The sequence below is a fragment of the Pleurodeles waltl genome, chromosome 4_2 (assembly GCF_031143425.1).
Source record: "Pleurodeles waltl isolate 20211129_DDA chromosome 4_2, aPleWal1.hap1.20221129, whole genome shotgun sequence".
NCBI classification, from domain to species: Eukaryota; Metazoa; Chordata; class Amphibia; order Caudata; family Salamandridae; genus Pleurodeles; species Pleurodeles waltl.
In genome coordinates, this window is record NC_090443.1 from 439166099 (window position 1) to 439183545 (window position 17447).

The following is a 17447-nucleotide window of genomic DNA, read 5'->3' on the forward strand; positions in this document are numbered from 1 at the left end:
TTTTCTTCACTACCTGATATGAAATAGCATCTTCAAATAGGCGTGTTCGGAATACCTGCTGTAGAAAAACCTATTGTATATCACTTAATAGACTATAAGGTGGCTTTAGCTGTAACAATCTATGACACATATAGGGTTCACCTGACAACTGTCTAAGGGCCAGGGTGGGGCAGGGATGGTTCTGAGTTCCTATTTAAAAAAACTATCACTTTTAATAAGTACTCCTCAGTGTACTACTATAACGTGACGTATTAACTTTAAAGCGTCCACACTAAACAAATGCACAGTTTTGAATTCTGAAGCGATGTTAGCATATTTTCCACGATTTTCGTTGTCTGGTTTAAATGCAAACATTTTATGGGCTTGGCTTATGCACAGGCTCTAAGAGCCAAGCCAAAACCTTGGCTCGACTCTAGCTCCGTTTGCCATGTTAATTTGTTGTGGGCGCGCGCAAGGAAGGAGGGGAGCATAGAGAAAATGAGTAAAATCGGGAAAAAGGGAAGCGATGCCTGGCCGGGTTGTGAAGGGAGGGAGGTAGGTTGGGAGGGCTCCACGTACAAAACGCATCACAAGGTTACGAGAGGGTGAGATGGAGGGAGCCTGATGCGAAGAGAGAGCGTGATTGGATTATTGCAGAGCGAGAGCACGCGCCGACTGCAGAGCGCCGCGCGCCCACTGCAGGCCCTGGAAGAGGCGCGGATGTAAATGTGGAATGATGGGCGCGGAGATGAATCCTCGGCCCGCAGACTGAGGGGAAGGTTATTAGCGACAGAACGAGGCGAGGCGCTGTGGAGAGAACATCGAGGCGTTATTACAGGAGCAGAGACAGATCTGCCGACGGAAGGAGCCCGCCGATTATCAGTCGGAAAGAGAGCGATGCATGTAAAACAGAGTGCGCTGAGTGCAGTAGACAGGCTGCAGCCAAGACAGGGAGATCATTAGACGGGACGATGGATGGGCGCGGAAGGCCGACGGCAGAGACAGAGAGGTGTAATGTAATGAGAGATGGCTCACTCAGCGAAGGCGGGGCCACACTGACTGGCAGGCCCACCCTTCAGACGAGGTGGTAGAGAGATAGGAAGACTGTACACTCACCCGAGGTAGCAATAGACTAGAGAAAGAGACAACTCTGTCAGCGAAGACCAGGTTAGAACAGTAGAGACTGCTCGATCCGCATCACTAGAGCTGGGGTAAAGGAAATATGGCTAACTGAGCTGGAGACAGGCGTGGATAGGGTGACCACCCGGTATTGAGGCAAATTCTGGACAGGACTGTAAAAAAATTCAGGACAAAGGGTCAAAATTCAGGACAAAAATTCAAGAACAAATGTCAGTTTTACAGACACACCCAGGAGAGGCCATGCCTCACTATGTTGTCAGTGAATTTATTTACTCTTTTTTAACATAGCACTATTTATTCATTGTGGTCTTTTTGTGATTGCCACATTATGTCCTTGTTCAGTAGTAAATTGCTGCCCTTTAGCACTGTGTCAAGGCCATCACCCCCATTCAAATCTACCCAATCTTTCTTGAAGAGAAGGTAACAGCTACATTTTGAGTATGTTTCTGAACATTTTAAAACCCCTGGCAAACAGTTTGGGAAACATTGAGGTAATTGATCTTATGTTAGTTTAAACCAATTGAACAAAAACATCTGGCTCACCCCAACCGCCCATGGACTTTCAACCTAAAACAAGCATTTGCAATGCAACGGGTCTCGCGTTTGCTCATGTTAGAGCTGATAACGTTGTAAACTCCTAACCCGACTTTTCACCTATCGGCAAAAGTGCAATTATGTACGTAACCCGAAAAAGTGCAATTAACTATGTAAAACGCTCGACTTCTGCTGAGCGAAATCGCGCTAGTAAATTAGAGAAAAATTAAGTCCACGAGCCGGACAGAAAACAGCGAGCCTCGCATGTTTTCTGTACATGGTCGATGCGCTCGAGGAGGACTAGCCACCGGAAAAGGCACGACGTATGCATGCCCTCGTCTAATGAAAGCAAGCAGATTTTAATAGGCAAGCCCACGAACCAATGAAAAACACTGACATGACGTCGAGAGGGCTACGAGCCCTTTTCTAAACCCTAAAAAGTCTCGCTGCGATGCGCATGCGCGCGAGCGTATGCAACGCAGGCTCGACCCTAAAAAAAATAATGAGACAGGGCAGATGGTGTGGGCGATAGTCTCACACCTAATGTCAGGATGTGAGGTACCCACAACTTTTCAGTAGACTCACAGCACTAGAGTGTATGTCTGGGACTCTACATTTATCTCAGAACTAGGAGCCAGGACTAACAATCAAAGATAATAAAAGAGGAGGATGAAATCGAGATCAAATGGGAGAACCACAGCAACTGATTCAAAGGGTTGTTGCTAAGAACTGGATAAATAAGGAAGAGAAGAAGAAGGTGGGAATAATTCCTAAAATCAGACAAGATGGGTCCACCAAGACTAACTGAAGAAATTGGGTACCTGGGGAGTTATCTCTGCAGAGAGAAACGGAAGAGGCACTGTCAAGTGGTTGAACAAGCAGCACCCATCCACCTTGGCAAACTCTTCTGGTTAAATGGTCCGCAGTTTGTGCTTGTGAAGGGTGAACAGGGGCCAGACCCCTTGCAAGGTTGTGCAAGGCAATTGCCCACTTTGTCCATGTCTTAAAATGGTTTTGAAATGGAGCCAAACTAGTGATCCAGGTTATCCCTAAGTGCCAAGTACACATATAATTTTCAAAATATTTGGGATGTAAATTGCACAAACACAATGTACAAATTTTAAAATGTAATTAGTGTTTCTTTAACATATGTCACTGTTTTTCCCCATCATATACATTCAGACCTCGGATTGAACTGGGTACCAGTTACCTTTCGATACATTGTGATTAATATCTACCATTCTCCCATGGATTTGCAATATGGCAATCTCGGCAGAGCATCACGGTCTCTCTGAGCCCAGTTTGCTTTTTGGTCTTCTCTTTTGCTTTCTGTAATGGGCCATGTGGCACTAGTGACGATGGAGGGCTACCCTGATGATAGTATTATTTTTCAAACCTTCCCCTACTTGTCCTTCATTCCTTCTTCAGACTTGCCACACATCTGATTTTGGTCACTGGGGCGCCGTCAAGTAGCTCTTTCCACTCTAAAGCTACCCGTGACTGTGGGTGGATTAGGCCTTCTGGGCTTAGAACACTATTATTCAGCTGCACAGGTCCAATGGGTGGCTTCCTGGTTTTCTGCCCACTCCCCTGCATGAGAATGGGTTTATCCATAAAGACTTTTAAGGAGGGCTTACTGCACTGCTCATTGTTTCCTACTGATCATTCTATGGATCACCATCCGGGGTTATCATGCACAGCTTACACCATAGGGACTGGTGGTAAACTGATAGAATGAGTGTACAGACCTTACCTACAACATGGAGACCACTCCTGGTCTTCTCGCCATACTACCTGGGTGACTGATGTGGCCAAACCTCTGCAAGATACAGACTGGACTAAAATAGTGGACTTTCCCCACAAAGTATCCCGCAACTGTCACTTTAAGTACATTCATAGATCCTCTCTACACTACTGCGCTCTGCTTCTGTGCATGCTATATCACTCCAGTCTAGGCAACACCACTCTAGTCCGCTCAACTCCACTCCATGGCACTCTGCAGCACTGTACGCCACTGCACTCTATGCTAATACACTCTATGCTAGTGCACTTTACTCTGTAACACTCAACCCTATGCCCATGCACTCTACATCAATACACTGTATGTCACTCTAATCTACTCTGCACCACTGCACTCTATGCCACTGCACTCTACACCACTTTACTCTATGCCATCACACTCTATACCACTCTACGCAACACCACTCTACCCTGCACCTCTCCACTCTACGCCACTTCACTCTTATGTGAAACAATCCACTCTATGCCACTGCATTCTATACCACTGCATCCTACCCTGCACCTCTCCACTCTATGCCACTGCACTATACTCTGAAACAATCTATTCTACACCACTGCACTCTACGCCACTCTGCTTCTCTGCACTCTAAACCACTGCACTCTACGCCAGTGCACTCTAAACAACTGCATTATACACCACTGCACTCTGACACTCTACTCTGCATAACTCCACTCTACGCCACTGCACTTTACAGCAATATACTCTGTACTGTAGACTGTAATACACTCTATTGCACTGCACTCTACCCACTCTACTCTGCATAACTCCACTCTATGCCACTGCACTTTGTAGCAATATACTCTGCTCTGCACTACTCTACACTACACTCTACGCCACTGCACTCTGTGCCATACTCTGCACTCTCTGCCACTCTATTGTATGCCACACTACTCCACTGCACTCTATGCCACTCTACTCTGCCCCATGTCAATCTATGTCACTGCACTCTACGCCAATGTACTCTAAACAACTGCACTGTACGCCACTGTCCTTTACTCTGCACCACTGTACTCTACGCCACTGCTCTCTGTACCACTCTACTCCACTCTACACCACTGCACTGACACTCTACTCTGCAACATTGCACTCTCTGCCACTGTACTCTACACCACTCTACTCTGTACTACTACATTCTGTGCCACTGCACTCTATTCCACTGCACTCTATGCCACTCTACTCTGCATCACTTCACTCTACGCACTGCATTCTACAGCACTATACACTGCACTGCACCACTCTACACTATTCCACTCAGCAGAACTTTACGCCACTGCACTCTATGCCACGCGAGTCTACTCTGCACTCTATGCCACTGCACCACTCTACACTACTGCACTCTCTGCCACTTTATTGTATGCCACTCTACTCCACTGCACTCTATGCCACTCTACTCTGCCCCGTGCCACTCCATGCCACTGCACTCTAAACCACTGCACTCTACGCCAATGCACTTCAAACAACTGCACAGTACCCCCCTACACTCTACTCTGCACCACTGTGCTCTACGCCACTGCTCCTATGCCACTCTACTCCACTCTACACCACTATGCCACTAACGTTTAGCCATGCTGAACAGCAGCCACTCTGGTGTATAACATGGCTAAAACACATTTGCAAAGCCAATAACTCTTGCGTAGACGAGACATATTGGCTTTGCCAATGTTTGTTAGTACTATGAGGTACAGAGGTCCCTGAAAGAACTGTGAATGTGTACACCCTTATTTTGAACATGCATTACACACATCATAATATAGGCTGCTACAAAATGCGCAAATACATTTTGGTTAAATAAAAAAAGTCCTTCTAAAATACAGATTTGAATAATATACAGTTTATACCTAGTACTAACTTTTTTTATAACAGCCCATTAAAACCACAAACTCCACAGCTCACTTTGGAATACCATTACAGTACCTCTCTAAAAGAAAATATCTTCAGATATCATCAGAAAGCTTTTAAGTGGCTCCTTTGATTAAAGACAATGCAGGTTTCCAAACCCCTTCACATTTACAGATTTACCAGTTACGTACATTTGCATTTCTTTAGGGAAGGAGACACCCTGGCAAGCAGGCCTGTTTCTTATCTCTCTGCCTCTCCCTCCCTCTGAGCACAGGAGACTCCCTGCCTTTCAGTCCAGCTGGGAAAACTGATCTGTCCTAATTACTTTTGTTCTTTAGGTGAAAGGCTAAAATTATGGCCAAATGGTGTCCGTTAAGCCTTTCACTATGGACAGCGGACGGCAGGGCGAAATTACAAGCAGTCTGCGAAAATTACGGACGGGTGGTCACCCTAGGCATGGACTGAGAAGTGGCCCAGACACAGCCCTGGACTGATGGAGAGAATATCCACTCAGCGGAGACAAAGCCGTCATTAGACAGTTCGGACTAAACAGACTCTGATAGTAGGCCGAAGAGACAGAGACTGGTGAACTTATGTACATTTCCCTCACTCAATGGAAGCACGGTGTAAAAACATAGAGCTGGCTTACTAACCGGAAGCAGTGGCAGATTGAAAGATAGATTGCGCCTTCAGCATAGCAAGGGTAGCTTAATGAATAGATGACTCTCTCTACAGCAATGGAAGGACCGCGACTCAACGGAGGCTGGTCTTTTCCAATAGTGAAATGTCTCGCTCACGGAAGTAGCATTAGCTTAATGGACAGACTTCTTACTCAGTGGTGGCAGGCACAGACCGCTAGAAGGACCGCTCACTCAACGGGGGCAGTGGTGAACTAATGGAGAGTCAGCACGCTCAGTTAATGCAGGGGTAGAAAGAGACAGCTAGCTGACTCACTGAGGCAAGCATAAACTGATAGCAAGGCTGCTCACTCAGTGGAGATAGACAGAAGTGGATAGTAACAGCTTACTCAGTGGTTGCAGGAGTAGACGGATAGAGAGGCAGTTCACTTAATGGATGCAGAGGGTTCATTAGAGAGGAGATGAGTAGAAAATGATTGAGGGGAAGAGATAAAGTGAAAGAGTAGAGTCACGGACACAAAGCTCACTAAATGGAAGTGTGACGGACTACCAGAGAGGCTAGTCACACAATGGAGGCAAGAGTAGAGTAAGAAATAGACAACTCACAGATAATGAAGAGCCTGCTGGATCAGAGGCAGGCGTGCACCAGTATTGTGAAGGTTCACTCAACAAAGTAAGGGGGAGACCGATAGAGAGGTCAACCACTCATTAAAGGCAAGGATAGACTACTGGAGACACCACTCGCGTAACAGGGGAGATGGATGCGTACAAAGTGCATTGGGAAAAATGAGAGGGATAGTGTGATGGAGAGCTTGCTCCTTCAATGAAGATCGGGAAGGGCTATTAGAGAGACAGGTCCTTTATCAGAGGTAGAGTAATGAAAATACTAACTCAGCCAAATAAATAAGTGACCACTAATGGAGAGTTCACACTATCAAAGGGAGCATTGAGGACTAAAAAGAGACTATTAACTCAACTGAGACAATAATTGATTTATAGGGTAATAGCTCACTCAACAAAGGACTAGTAGACAGTAAAGAGGCTGCTCACACACTGAAACCAGTGGTACACCCACAGAGGCCTTTTTCTCACGTAAAGCTTGGTAAGGTTGTTCAGCAAGTAACAGGCAGGTATCCTTATTACAGACCGATTCACCCGACTACCTTTTCATAGGTCGTGTTGATAGTAATTAGGTCTCTCAAATAAATGGTAAGTGAGTAGTAAGGAAGAAGAGTCTGTTTTCCGTGAATGAGTTTTGGGACAGCAACAAGCTTACTTGTTCCTAACTACTACCTCTTAGCTGTCGTTTACAGCTTTCATATATGCGTAATCCAACCGAGAAATCCTCACGGTACAGATGCATGCGAGCATTGCTTGTGCTGTTGGAAATGTAATTTAGATGGCAATGATCTGCTTAATAGCAGAACTGGTAACATAGGCTACATGAAAAACCTCTCTTTGCAATATCCCTGTTTCTAGACATTAGCTTCTGAACAAACTCTATATGACGACCAAGTGACTGCAGAGCAAATGCCTTGGTGGGTTGACGAAAGACGAGACATCTATTTATGTCAAAGCTGCTAGTTCAAGCAAGACTGTTTAGGAACAGCACACGGTGAGAGTAAAGGCTGTACAAAATGTTTGCTATTTCTGAGATTCTCATGCTTGACAAGTGACTGTTTTCTTTAAAAATAATTGTTCAGCTGCTTTTTGGCTCAAGAGAACTGTCTCCTTCTTTCAAGTGACAGCCACACCTTGATGTATTACTGTATTCGGGCCCTTCCCTTGGGCCCCTGTTCAAGAAAGCAATGGCTTTATTGGCCAAGGCAACACAGTCCCCATCTTACCTTGCAAGCTGGTGCAGTGCACCAGCCCACTGAGCTCTGCAGCTGACTCCAGATGGTGCCACTACTCACCCACTGAGTAGAGGTCTTGTCTCACTTTAGGAGACAGTGCCATTGGTTCACTGCCTGAACAGGACATGTGTCTTCTTAGACTCACCACCTGAACAAAACTCTATTCTGATCTTGTAAGTTGGTGCTGTGGGTAGTCGATTAAGCAGAGCTCCGGTCTCACCTTGTAAGGTGGTACTGTTGACTCACCTCTTGCCGGTCTTGTCTTGTAAAATGGTACAATGACTCTTTTGCATTGCTACAGCTTCACTTTATAAGACGGTACACTAATTTACCAACTGAGCTGAGCTCTCTTCTAACCTCGTAAGCCCTAGATTCACCCACTGTGTAGAGCTCCTGAATTCCCTTGTAAGATGGTGCTGTTGATTCACCTCCTGTGGAGCTCCATTCTCACTGTAAGATGGTACTGTGAACTGTCCCTGTGAGCACAGTTTCAATCTCACTGTGTAAGATGGTCAAGGATGTGCACGCCAAGCTGACCCCCACACTCTTCTTGCATAAGGGTGCTGCACACTCACCTGCCAAATGAAGCTCCAGTCTCACCTTCTAAGGCCACAACACGCATTGTCAGCAAATTCTTCTTGCTTTATTAAACAGATGAGGTCAAGAAAAAAGTTCAAAAGTTTTCATAAAACTTCTCCAATATTCACAAAAACTATACACAAAAAATGATAATACTGATTTCGAGATAGTCAGGTAGGGTGAAACAGCAATATGAATTAGCAGTTCTCAGCTTGTAGTCTTTGTATCCAAGTGGTAAATGTAGTCTTGAACACCAACCTCAAAATGCTCAAAATGGTCGCATGAAGAATAAAGAGGATGGCCCCCACAATGAGAGAGCTCATTTAGGTGGCCTTTGCATGCTACGAAGCAGGTCCTTGTGACTTTGCTGTCTCTTCTCATTAGTGCCCCTGGACTTTGCATAGCTGACCAGAACACATATTCCCTTGTTTAGTCTCCTAACCTGACTTTAAAGGCTCACTCCAATCTCATCCATAGGTTAACCTCACCTGCCATTTCTTCATTGAAGCCATTGTCCCACTCCACAAGAGTTGAATAAACTCTGTCGTCCACCTTCGAAACGTCCATATGGCCATCTGTTCCAGTTCAAGGATCCCTTCGTTCTCTGGAAGTGAGATCCTAGTTACTGAGGCCCTTGTGATGTAATCTCTGCTGTGTTTGCAAGGTACACATCCTTTCAGCTCCTTGATCATGTTGACAGACCCCTCCCTCTCCAGATGGAGACAGCTGATGATTAGAGTACTGTCTCTGCTGGTTTAGAAATATTTACCCTCCTCCTCCTCCACATCATCGTCACCCTTACAATCCTGTTATTTATAAAGTGCAATATACCCCTCAATGGGTCTATTGACACTTAACTACCGGAAGCCACTCCATAATAGATACTCAACAATCAACTTTAAAAGGCTTATTGAATAAGATTTGGTTCGGAAAAGGTGAGCCATGGTCATCTGCACAGATAGAGGAAATATGTTCTAGCGTTTAGGAGCAACAATCAGAAAAGCACATCTTCCTTTCCTTATCCTCTGGGAAGGAGAAATCCAGAGCAGCGCCGAGTTTGTGAAGTGAAGGACTCAGGAGAAGAACGTGATTGTGAGTTTTCGATTTAGGAAGGATGGAATCCTGCTGGAGATCGAACTGCAGATGATGAAGAGAGTCTTAAAGATACTCCTCTGCTCATTGGCAGCCAACATAGCTGCCCTAGTGGAGGTGGGGGCTGGAGAAAAAGTGGGTCCTTCGTGAGATTCTTTCCAGCACATTTTGAAAATTCTGACCCCTTTATTGAGCTTTGAGTACAGCGGATTCCCTATAATATGATTAGTATCCAGTCAATGCCATTGTTTCCACACGACAATCATGTGATGTAATGCACAGAAGTATCAGGACAATGGACTGACTTTGAGGTGAGAGATGAAATGTCTTTAGAGTAGTCAAAGAATGGCCATCAGTGTGCCGGCCCGTTCTGTATAAGGACAATGCAAACTGAGCTGTCACATCACCTCAACAGTCGATGACTTGATAGACAGAGGCATGGAGGCTGAAGTCGCTTCTGGTACTCTACAGGTGTCCTCTCGGATGTGACGTAAAGAACATTGTTGGCGGACTGTTTGTGGGAGTAAAATGGTACCATGCTTGCTCATAGTAAATCAGTCCTGTTAGAATGCAAGTCTCTCGCTGAGTACAGCTCATAGCCGGCAACTCAGAAAAATAACTAGTCGTGCATATTTTTAGTTTTGCCAGCGGAATTAGGTGACATACAATAACTTTTCACCTAAAAGTTGCCCCGGAGCTTAGTTTTTGGGTGTACATTCTTACATAGACACTTGTTTGAAAATAACTGTTAAGGATATTCCTCCACTTGCTAGCAAAAATGAATGCACATTTTTTATTTGTTTTTCCCAACCAGTAGTAAAAAATGTGAGAACGTAATCCAACCTATTTTACCAACCAGATCAACTGTATACATTCATTTCCTTTATTTAATTTCTGTACTTTAAATATGTAGATCTGTTTCACCATCAAAGCCTGTTTTGTGAGATTTTTGTTTTTCCAATGTAAAAAAAAATATATAAAATGTGCTGAGTTTCTTGGGTGTCTTATTTAATGTTTAAAATTAGAGAGCAGCCCATTTCGTCGATTTTACTGTAATAATCTTTGTCAGTTTGGTTTATTTTCTCCTGTTTGAGATCAGGAAACATCTTTAATTGTTCCTCTGCCCACTTTCTACATTTAGGTATTATATTAAAGGCTTTGCTATCGTTTTGTTCGGTTAGGCTTGGGCTGTGCGGATGGATAATATTTGAGCATTGTATCATTGAGTTCTTTAAGTTTATGTGCTTACCACTCAAATTATTCTCCATCTTCATTGTCAGACTGATCAAAATGGTGGTGCATCTGAATGGCCACTAACACTGGGACCGTCATTCACCGTGCCAGTCTTTCCAGGCATTTCTGAGCCTTGGGCCGGGCTAGAGGTCTCTAAATTTCTTTTTAGAAACGCTCCACCTGATATCAGACTCCAACGGGTATACTTAAGTGGGAATCGTTGAAGAAGAACGTCAGTGGAGACAAGTACTTTCTATGTGATGGCTCTTTGCCTTTATACACATCTCGCAAACTATTGCTAAAATAAATGTTACACTCTTTGGGGGAAACCCTCCTGGGGATTATTCTGACTGCTACAAAATACTAGACTGTTTCCGAACATTATCTTACTTTGTGTTGTCTGCTTTTTTCAGTCTTTCGCAGTTTGTTTTCTTGGTCAATTAGTTTTCTTTGCCAGTTGTCACCCTGATCCCTCTTTTGTTGCCTGTTTTAAGGTGTTGATCACACTTCTCCTAATCCCTCAGCCACATTGGGCAATGGGTCTGGTAGTTTACGTATAAATCACCCAAGACGTATTAGATGAGCTGTTACTTCATGTTCGACATGCTTGGTGCAGCCTATCTGAAAAATTGCAAATTAGAAAAAAAATACACGTAGAGCTGAAATGGTATTACACATCATGTAGTAGTTTGAACTGAATTGACTATGTTGCTTATCATCTGAGGAGGGCCTGCCTGGTTTGTTTCATGTTTTTTTCATGTTCTGATATTATATTTTGGTGTCATCAGTTTGGTTGCATGGCTCGCTCTTTTTGTTTGATTTCATTTTTTACTGTTGTCAGATTGGGTTCGTTTCCTGGTCTTTTCTGATTGGCTAATGTCCTGCTCTCATCTCAGAAAATTCTGGCCTCTCCAGTGTCTGTTCTAATGTCTCAATGTCATAATCTTTTAGACTACACCCATATGATTGAGTCAGTGCCCTGCTCCTTTGGAATTAGTTTAATGTCTAGCTGTTGTCTGATTGGGTTAATAATTTCCTGCTCTCGTCTTATACATGTTCAGATACCATCCGATTGGTTTTAAGTCTTACTTTCGTTTGATTGGTTGCATGACTTGCTCTCATCTGGTTGGTTTATTATCATGCTCCCGAATGATTGGGTTCATTTCATGCTTTAATCTGATTGGTTTAATTGCCTGCTCTCTTAGATATTAGGTTAGTATTGCATTCTTATCTGATTGGTTGCCCGCCCTGATCTTGTCTGATTAGGCCACTCCTTGCTTTCCCCAGACTAGTTTCAAGTTTTCATCTGATTTCATTATATTCATGCTTTCATATGACGGGTTTAAGTCTTTGTGTCATCTGATTGGGTTAATATCCTGCTCTTGGCGGATTGGTATCAAGTCTTGCTGTCACCTGATTCAATATATTGCTTCTGGTTCACTACCTGCTCTCATCTGGTTGGATTCTTGTTATGCTCTCATTTAATCGAGTTATTGTCCTGCTCTCATTTGATTGGTGGTATTCGCTAGCATTTCCTGAATGTTTTTTTGCCTTGATTTTTTCAGGCTCCCAGTCGGACACCCCGAATCCCCAGCCAAATCAGTGATGCCTGGAGACCTCTTTGGTTTCCATTGCTGAGCATCCCTACAGTGAGGAAGAGCAAGCCAGGAAGGGCAGCATGGCAACCTTCATCCATGCACTCTTGGCGCTCTGCATGGCAACAGTGTGGCTCGCTTCTGCAGCACAAGGTAAGGCCCATCCGAGAAAGTACAGATAACATTGTATTGCCACCTGGATCAAACCGACATTCAGGCGCTCAACATACAAAAATGCAACACATTTACGGACAAAGGTTAGTCGTGGATTATGGAACTAAAGTCTCCTCTGAAAACTGATGCTTTTGGACTTTTTCTAGTCCCCCCTCTAATGCTACAGTAGTTGTCATCAACTTTAGTGCTTATCACATTTTTGTCTGCTGAAAAGAAGTGCATGCTGAGCTCCTGTCAAATAGATCAACAACTGTTAACACTGCCTCGGCCTCTAGAGAGCAAATCTAGATTCTGGTGTAAAATAGCACTCTCGCTCTCTGGTCCTCATGTAAATATGATCCAGGCCTACCAAGCATGGAGCACTGAGGGAGGGAGCGAGATGCAGTTGGTCTTTTACAAAGTGGAATGCAAGCATTAATGTGCCCAAATGATGAAGAAACTCTGAGCTAGCACATTTCCACTAACAGGTTTCCTACTCAGAACTTTCTGATGTACTTTGGATATATATCAAAGCGTGTGCAAAGCAGGGGTATCAACTGAATGTCCAGAAGGGAAGGGAGTAGTCTCACACAGGCTATATTTAGATGCAGTTAATCTAAATAGAACTCATCTTCATAGCCTGTGCTTGTATTTTAGTGTTTCCATTGATTCGTTCCTTCAGGACTTTCATTGGACACACCAGCTACAAAGGCATGTCCATTATTCAAGCAGTGCCCTTGAAAACACATCCGAAAGTTACAGCCTAGGAGAGGGATGCAGTAGTCAAATGCTGTGATTCGCTCATAGCACTGTCCAGTACAGTGGCAAAAGCAAACACATTATAAAGTAACCTAGCCCCCGCAGTGGCAAAAGCAGACAGATTATAAAGAAAAGTACCCAGCAGAATGGCAAAATCAAACACATTGTAAGATAAACTAGCCAGTGTAAAAGAAGACACATTATAAAGTAAACCAGCCCCTGCAGTGGCAAAGGCAGACAGATTATAAATAACAGGAGACAGCAGAATGGCAAAATCAAACACATTGTAAGATAAACTAGCCAGAGTAATGGCAAAGAAGACACATTATAAAGTAAACCAGCCTCTGCAGTGGCAAAAGCAGGCAAATTATTAAGTAAAGTAGCCAGTACAAAGGCAAAATCAAACACATTGTAAGATAAACTAGCCAGTGTAAAAGAAGACACATTATAAAGTAAACCAGCCCCTGCAGTGGCAAAGGCAGACAGATTATAAACAACAGGAGACAGCAGAATGGCAAAATCAAACACATTGTAAGATAAACTAGCCAGTGTAATGGCAAAAGAAGACAAATTATGAAGTAAACCAGCCCATGCAGTGGCAAAAACAGACAAATTATAAAGAACAGGAGACAGCAGAATGGCAAAATCAAACACATTGTAAGATAAACAAGCCAGTGTAATGGCAAAAGAAGACAAATTATGAAGTAAACCAGCCCATGCGGTGGCAAAAACAGACAAATTATAAAGTAAACTAGCCACTGAAGTGGCAAAAGCAGACACATTATAAAGAAAGCTAGCCTGTGCAGTGGAAAAATCAAGCACATAAGGTAAACTAGCAAGTATAATGGGAAAAGAAGACAAATTATAAAGCAGACTAGCCAGTGAAGTGGCAAAAGCAGACAAATTATAAAGTAAACTTGTCCATGCAGTGACAAAAGCAGGTAAATTATGAAGAAGACTAGCCAGTACAATGACAAAAACAAAAAGTCGACAAATTATAAAGTAGCCAGTACAATGGCAAAATCAAACAGATTGGGGCATATTCATGAGACAGTGGCGCATTGGTCCTGATGCGCCACTTCTCTTGAGTTGCCCTTGCCCCAACTAACGACAACATGGTTGCCCTGTATTTACAATACGTCACACCATGGTGGTCGTTACCACAACATCGTCATAATTTTTTAGGCTATTGTGGTGCTTTGCTGCACTAGCGTAAAACATTTTGACGATAGTGCAGCAGTGCACCAGGAGGCCCATTGATTTTAATGCGTGCGTTTTTTTAAAGCCTGCCATTTTTTCGGGAATCCCGGCGTGGGAACGTCCCCTTGCATACATTATGCCTGACGCGGGCATAATGTGGTGCAAGAGGTTACAACGTGGCGCAATGCATGCATTGCACCACTTTGTAAATCTGGCATGGGGGAAAGGCCACCTTAGCACCGCCTTAGAGTCAACAAAATGACGCTATGGCAGCACTAAGGCAGCAGAAGGGGCACGTAAATATGCCCCATTGTAAGATAAACTAGTTAGTCTAATGACAAAAGAAGACAAATTATAAAGTAAACTAGCCAGTGAAGTGGGTGGCAAAAGCAGTCAAATTATAAAGTAAACTAGCCAGTGAAGTGGGTGGCAAAATCAGTCAAATTATAAAGTAAACTAGCCAGTGAAGTGGGTGTCAACAGTGAAGTGGGTGGCAATAGCATACAAATTATAAAGTAAACTAGCCAGTGAAGTAGGTGGCAAAAGCAGTCAAATTATAAAGTAAACTAGCCAGTGAAGTGGGTGGCAATAGCATACAAATTATAAAGTAAACTAGCCAGTGAAGTGGGTGGCAAAAGCAGACAAATTATAAAGTAAACTAGCCAGTGAAGTGGGTGGCAAAAGCAGTCAAATTATGAAGTACACTAGCCAGTGAAGTGAGTGGCAACAGTGAAGTGGGTGGCAATAGCATACAAATTATAAAGTAAACTAGCCAGTGAAGTGGGTGGCAACAGTGAAGTGGGTGGCAATAGCATACAAATTATAAAGTAAACTAGCCAGTTAAGAGGGTGGCAAAAGCAGTCAAATTATAAAGTTAACTAGTCAGTGAAGTGGGTGGCAAAAGCAGTCAAATTATAAAGTAAACTAGCCAGTGAAGTGGGTGGCAAAAGCAGACAAATTATAAAGTAAACTAGCCAGTGAAGTGGGTGGCAAAAGCAGGCAAATTATAAAGTAAACTAGCCAGTGAAGGGGGTGGCAAAAGCAGACAAATTATAAAGTAAACTAGCCAGTGAAGTGGGTGGCAAAAGCAGTCAAATTATAAAGTAAACTAGTCAGTGAAGTGGGTGGCAAAAGCAGACAAATTATAAAGTAAACTAGCCAGTAAAGTGGGTGCCAAAAGCATACAAATTATAAAGTAAACTAGCCAGTGAAGTGGGTGGCAAAAGCAGACAAATTATAAAGTAAACTAGCCAGTGAAGTGGGTGGCACAAGCAGACATATTATAAAGTAAACTAGCCAGTGAAGTGGGTGGCAAAAGCAGTCAAATTATAAAGTAAACTAGCCACTGACGTGGCAAAAGCAGACAAATCATAAAATAATCTTACAAAGGCAGACAAATTGTGAGGTAACAAATGGCAGCACCAGTAGCTCGATGATGCGCTTATCCTGATCTCGGATATTCAGTAAAGGACCAGGTCAATGGGTTCATTCAGCGAGGGGGGATTATGTATCACTGGAAGCCTGAAGGACACCACGGCCTGTATCGCCCAAGGTTCCAAATGCCGACTGCAACAACTGCCGACACTGAGTACATACATTTGCAGGACTTATTAATAATTTTTCCAAACAGGTGTGTGTGACTGACGATTGCTAGTTTGCAGCAACACCTGGGAGCACTTGGGATTTCTTCCCGAGAACAGCCCTTATTAATGAACATTTATAGATAATGTGTGAATCCGGTAGTGATAATTAATTCTGCTCCATAACAGCCCGTTAATAAATATCGGTTGTAAAAGCTCACTAACATTTCAGAAGTAGTTAGCTATGCTCTTTTGCCACACATGGTAACAAATAATTCACTAACTTTCACTGTTACTAGTTAACACTTGTCCAGCATGGTCTTTCACAAAGGTCTATTAAGTATATTGCTTAACATAGCCAGTGCTTAATTTGAGCCGGCAGTTGCAAGTGTTTCTACCTACATGAGTGTCTGCAGTGGGTGGAAAGGTGGGAGGGCGCTTGCCTCCCCCCCCCCCGGATTTAGATACAGCCTGGTGTTACAGGCTCACAGTGCAGCGTAACACTACGGCTGCCATAGTGTTACGCTGCCTGCACTAGTACGGCCGCAGCCCCCATTAAAATTATGTCTCCCCTGAAAAAAATTCTGCAGACGCAAATGCCCACCTACATTCAGTTTTGGGAACGGGGACTTGGGACTTATTTTTCATCATCAGACTTTCACTAAGAAAAAGGGAGAGAAAGACAGTAATCGGGAAGGGGGAGACTTGGAAGAAAAATACAAAAGGAAAACAGTAATAAAACGAAAAGCAGGAATGAAAAAGAACCTACAAAAGTGAGATAAAGGGGCAGAGAGTGTAGGGTGGTTTATGAACGAGGCTTGAGACAGAATTAAGACTGCTTGGTACTAAGCTTCCCTACCTTCGGTAGCATCACCTGCAGGCTTCTGAGCAAATCTTTGGGTTCAGCACTTATTTGTGTAAAAACAATGGACCCTCACAGTGGTTCTTGTAAATGGAATGAAAGCGTGCCTTGCTGCTCGTCAACATGACGCCGCCACACAGCACACTTTGATTTTATTTTTGAATTTCAAAAACAAAATCTCGAAATTGGATTTTGTTTTTTAAAATAAAAAGAAAATTACCCCTTTGCATGGGAGCCTGTGAAAAGTTTTTACTTTTACATACCGCCAAGTTTTAAGGGCGGTTTGTAAAAGTGAAAAATGGCTATGTGTCCGCCCACTTTGAATCGGGTGGGCAGACACATTGCTAAACTTCCAATGACTCTTACTCTGTCAGGCCGTTATAGGGGTATGTAGGCAAGGGAGAAGTCCTGGTCTTTGCTATCTACATACTAAAGGTCCACCCGTCTGTAAATCAGGCAGGTGGACCTTCAGGTTGGTGGAAAGGGGCCTCTGTCACTATTGTGACCGAGTACTCTTTCTGCCAACATCTAAATCAGACCCTAAGCATTGAGCATATCTAAGTTAGTCATGGATCTCCTCACAAATCAATTGCACTTTAACATAGCT

The 17447-nt window shown here is 43.5% G+C and overlaps 1 protein-coding gene across 2 annotated transcripts in view; it reads left to right on the forward strand.

The window, feature by feature from the left end:
• The window catches only part of ADGRL1 (adhesion G protein-coupled receptor L1), a 561888-nt gene that overhangs the window by 169439 nt on the left and 375002 nt on the right, over nt 1–17447 (forward strand). For both annotated transcript variants that reach the window (XM_069231717.1, XM_069231716.1), the window contains exon 2: nt 12257–12439. In XM_069231717.1, the coding sequence (XP_069087818.1) occupies nt 12370–12439 (70 nt within the window). In that variant the 5' untranslated portion in view covers nt 12257–12369. The remainder of the gene's footprint in view (nt 1–12256; nt 12440–17447) is intronic.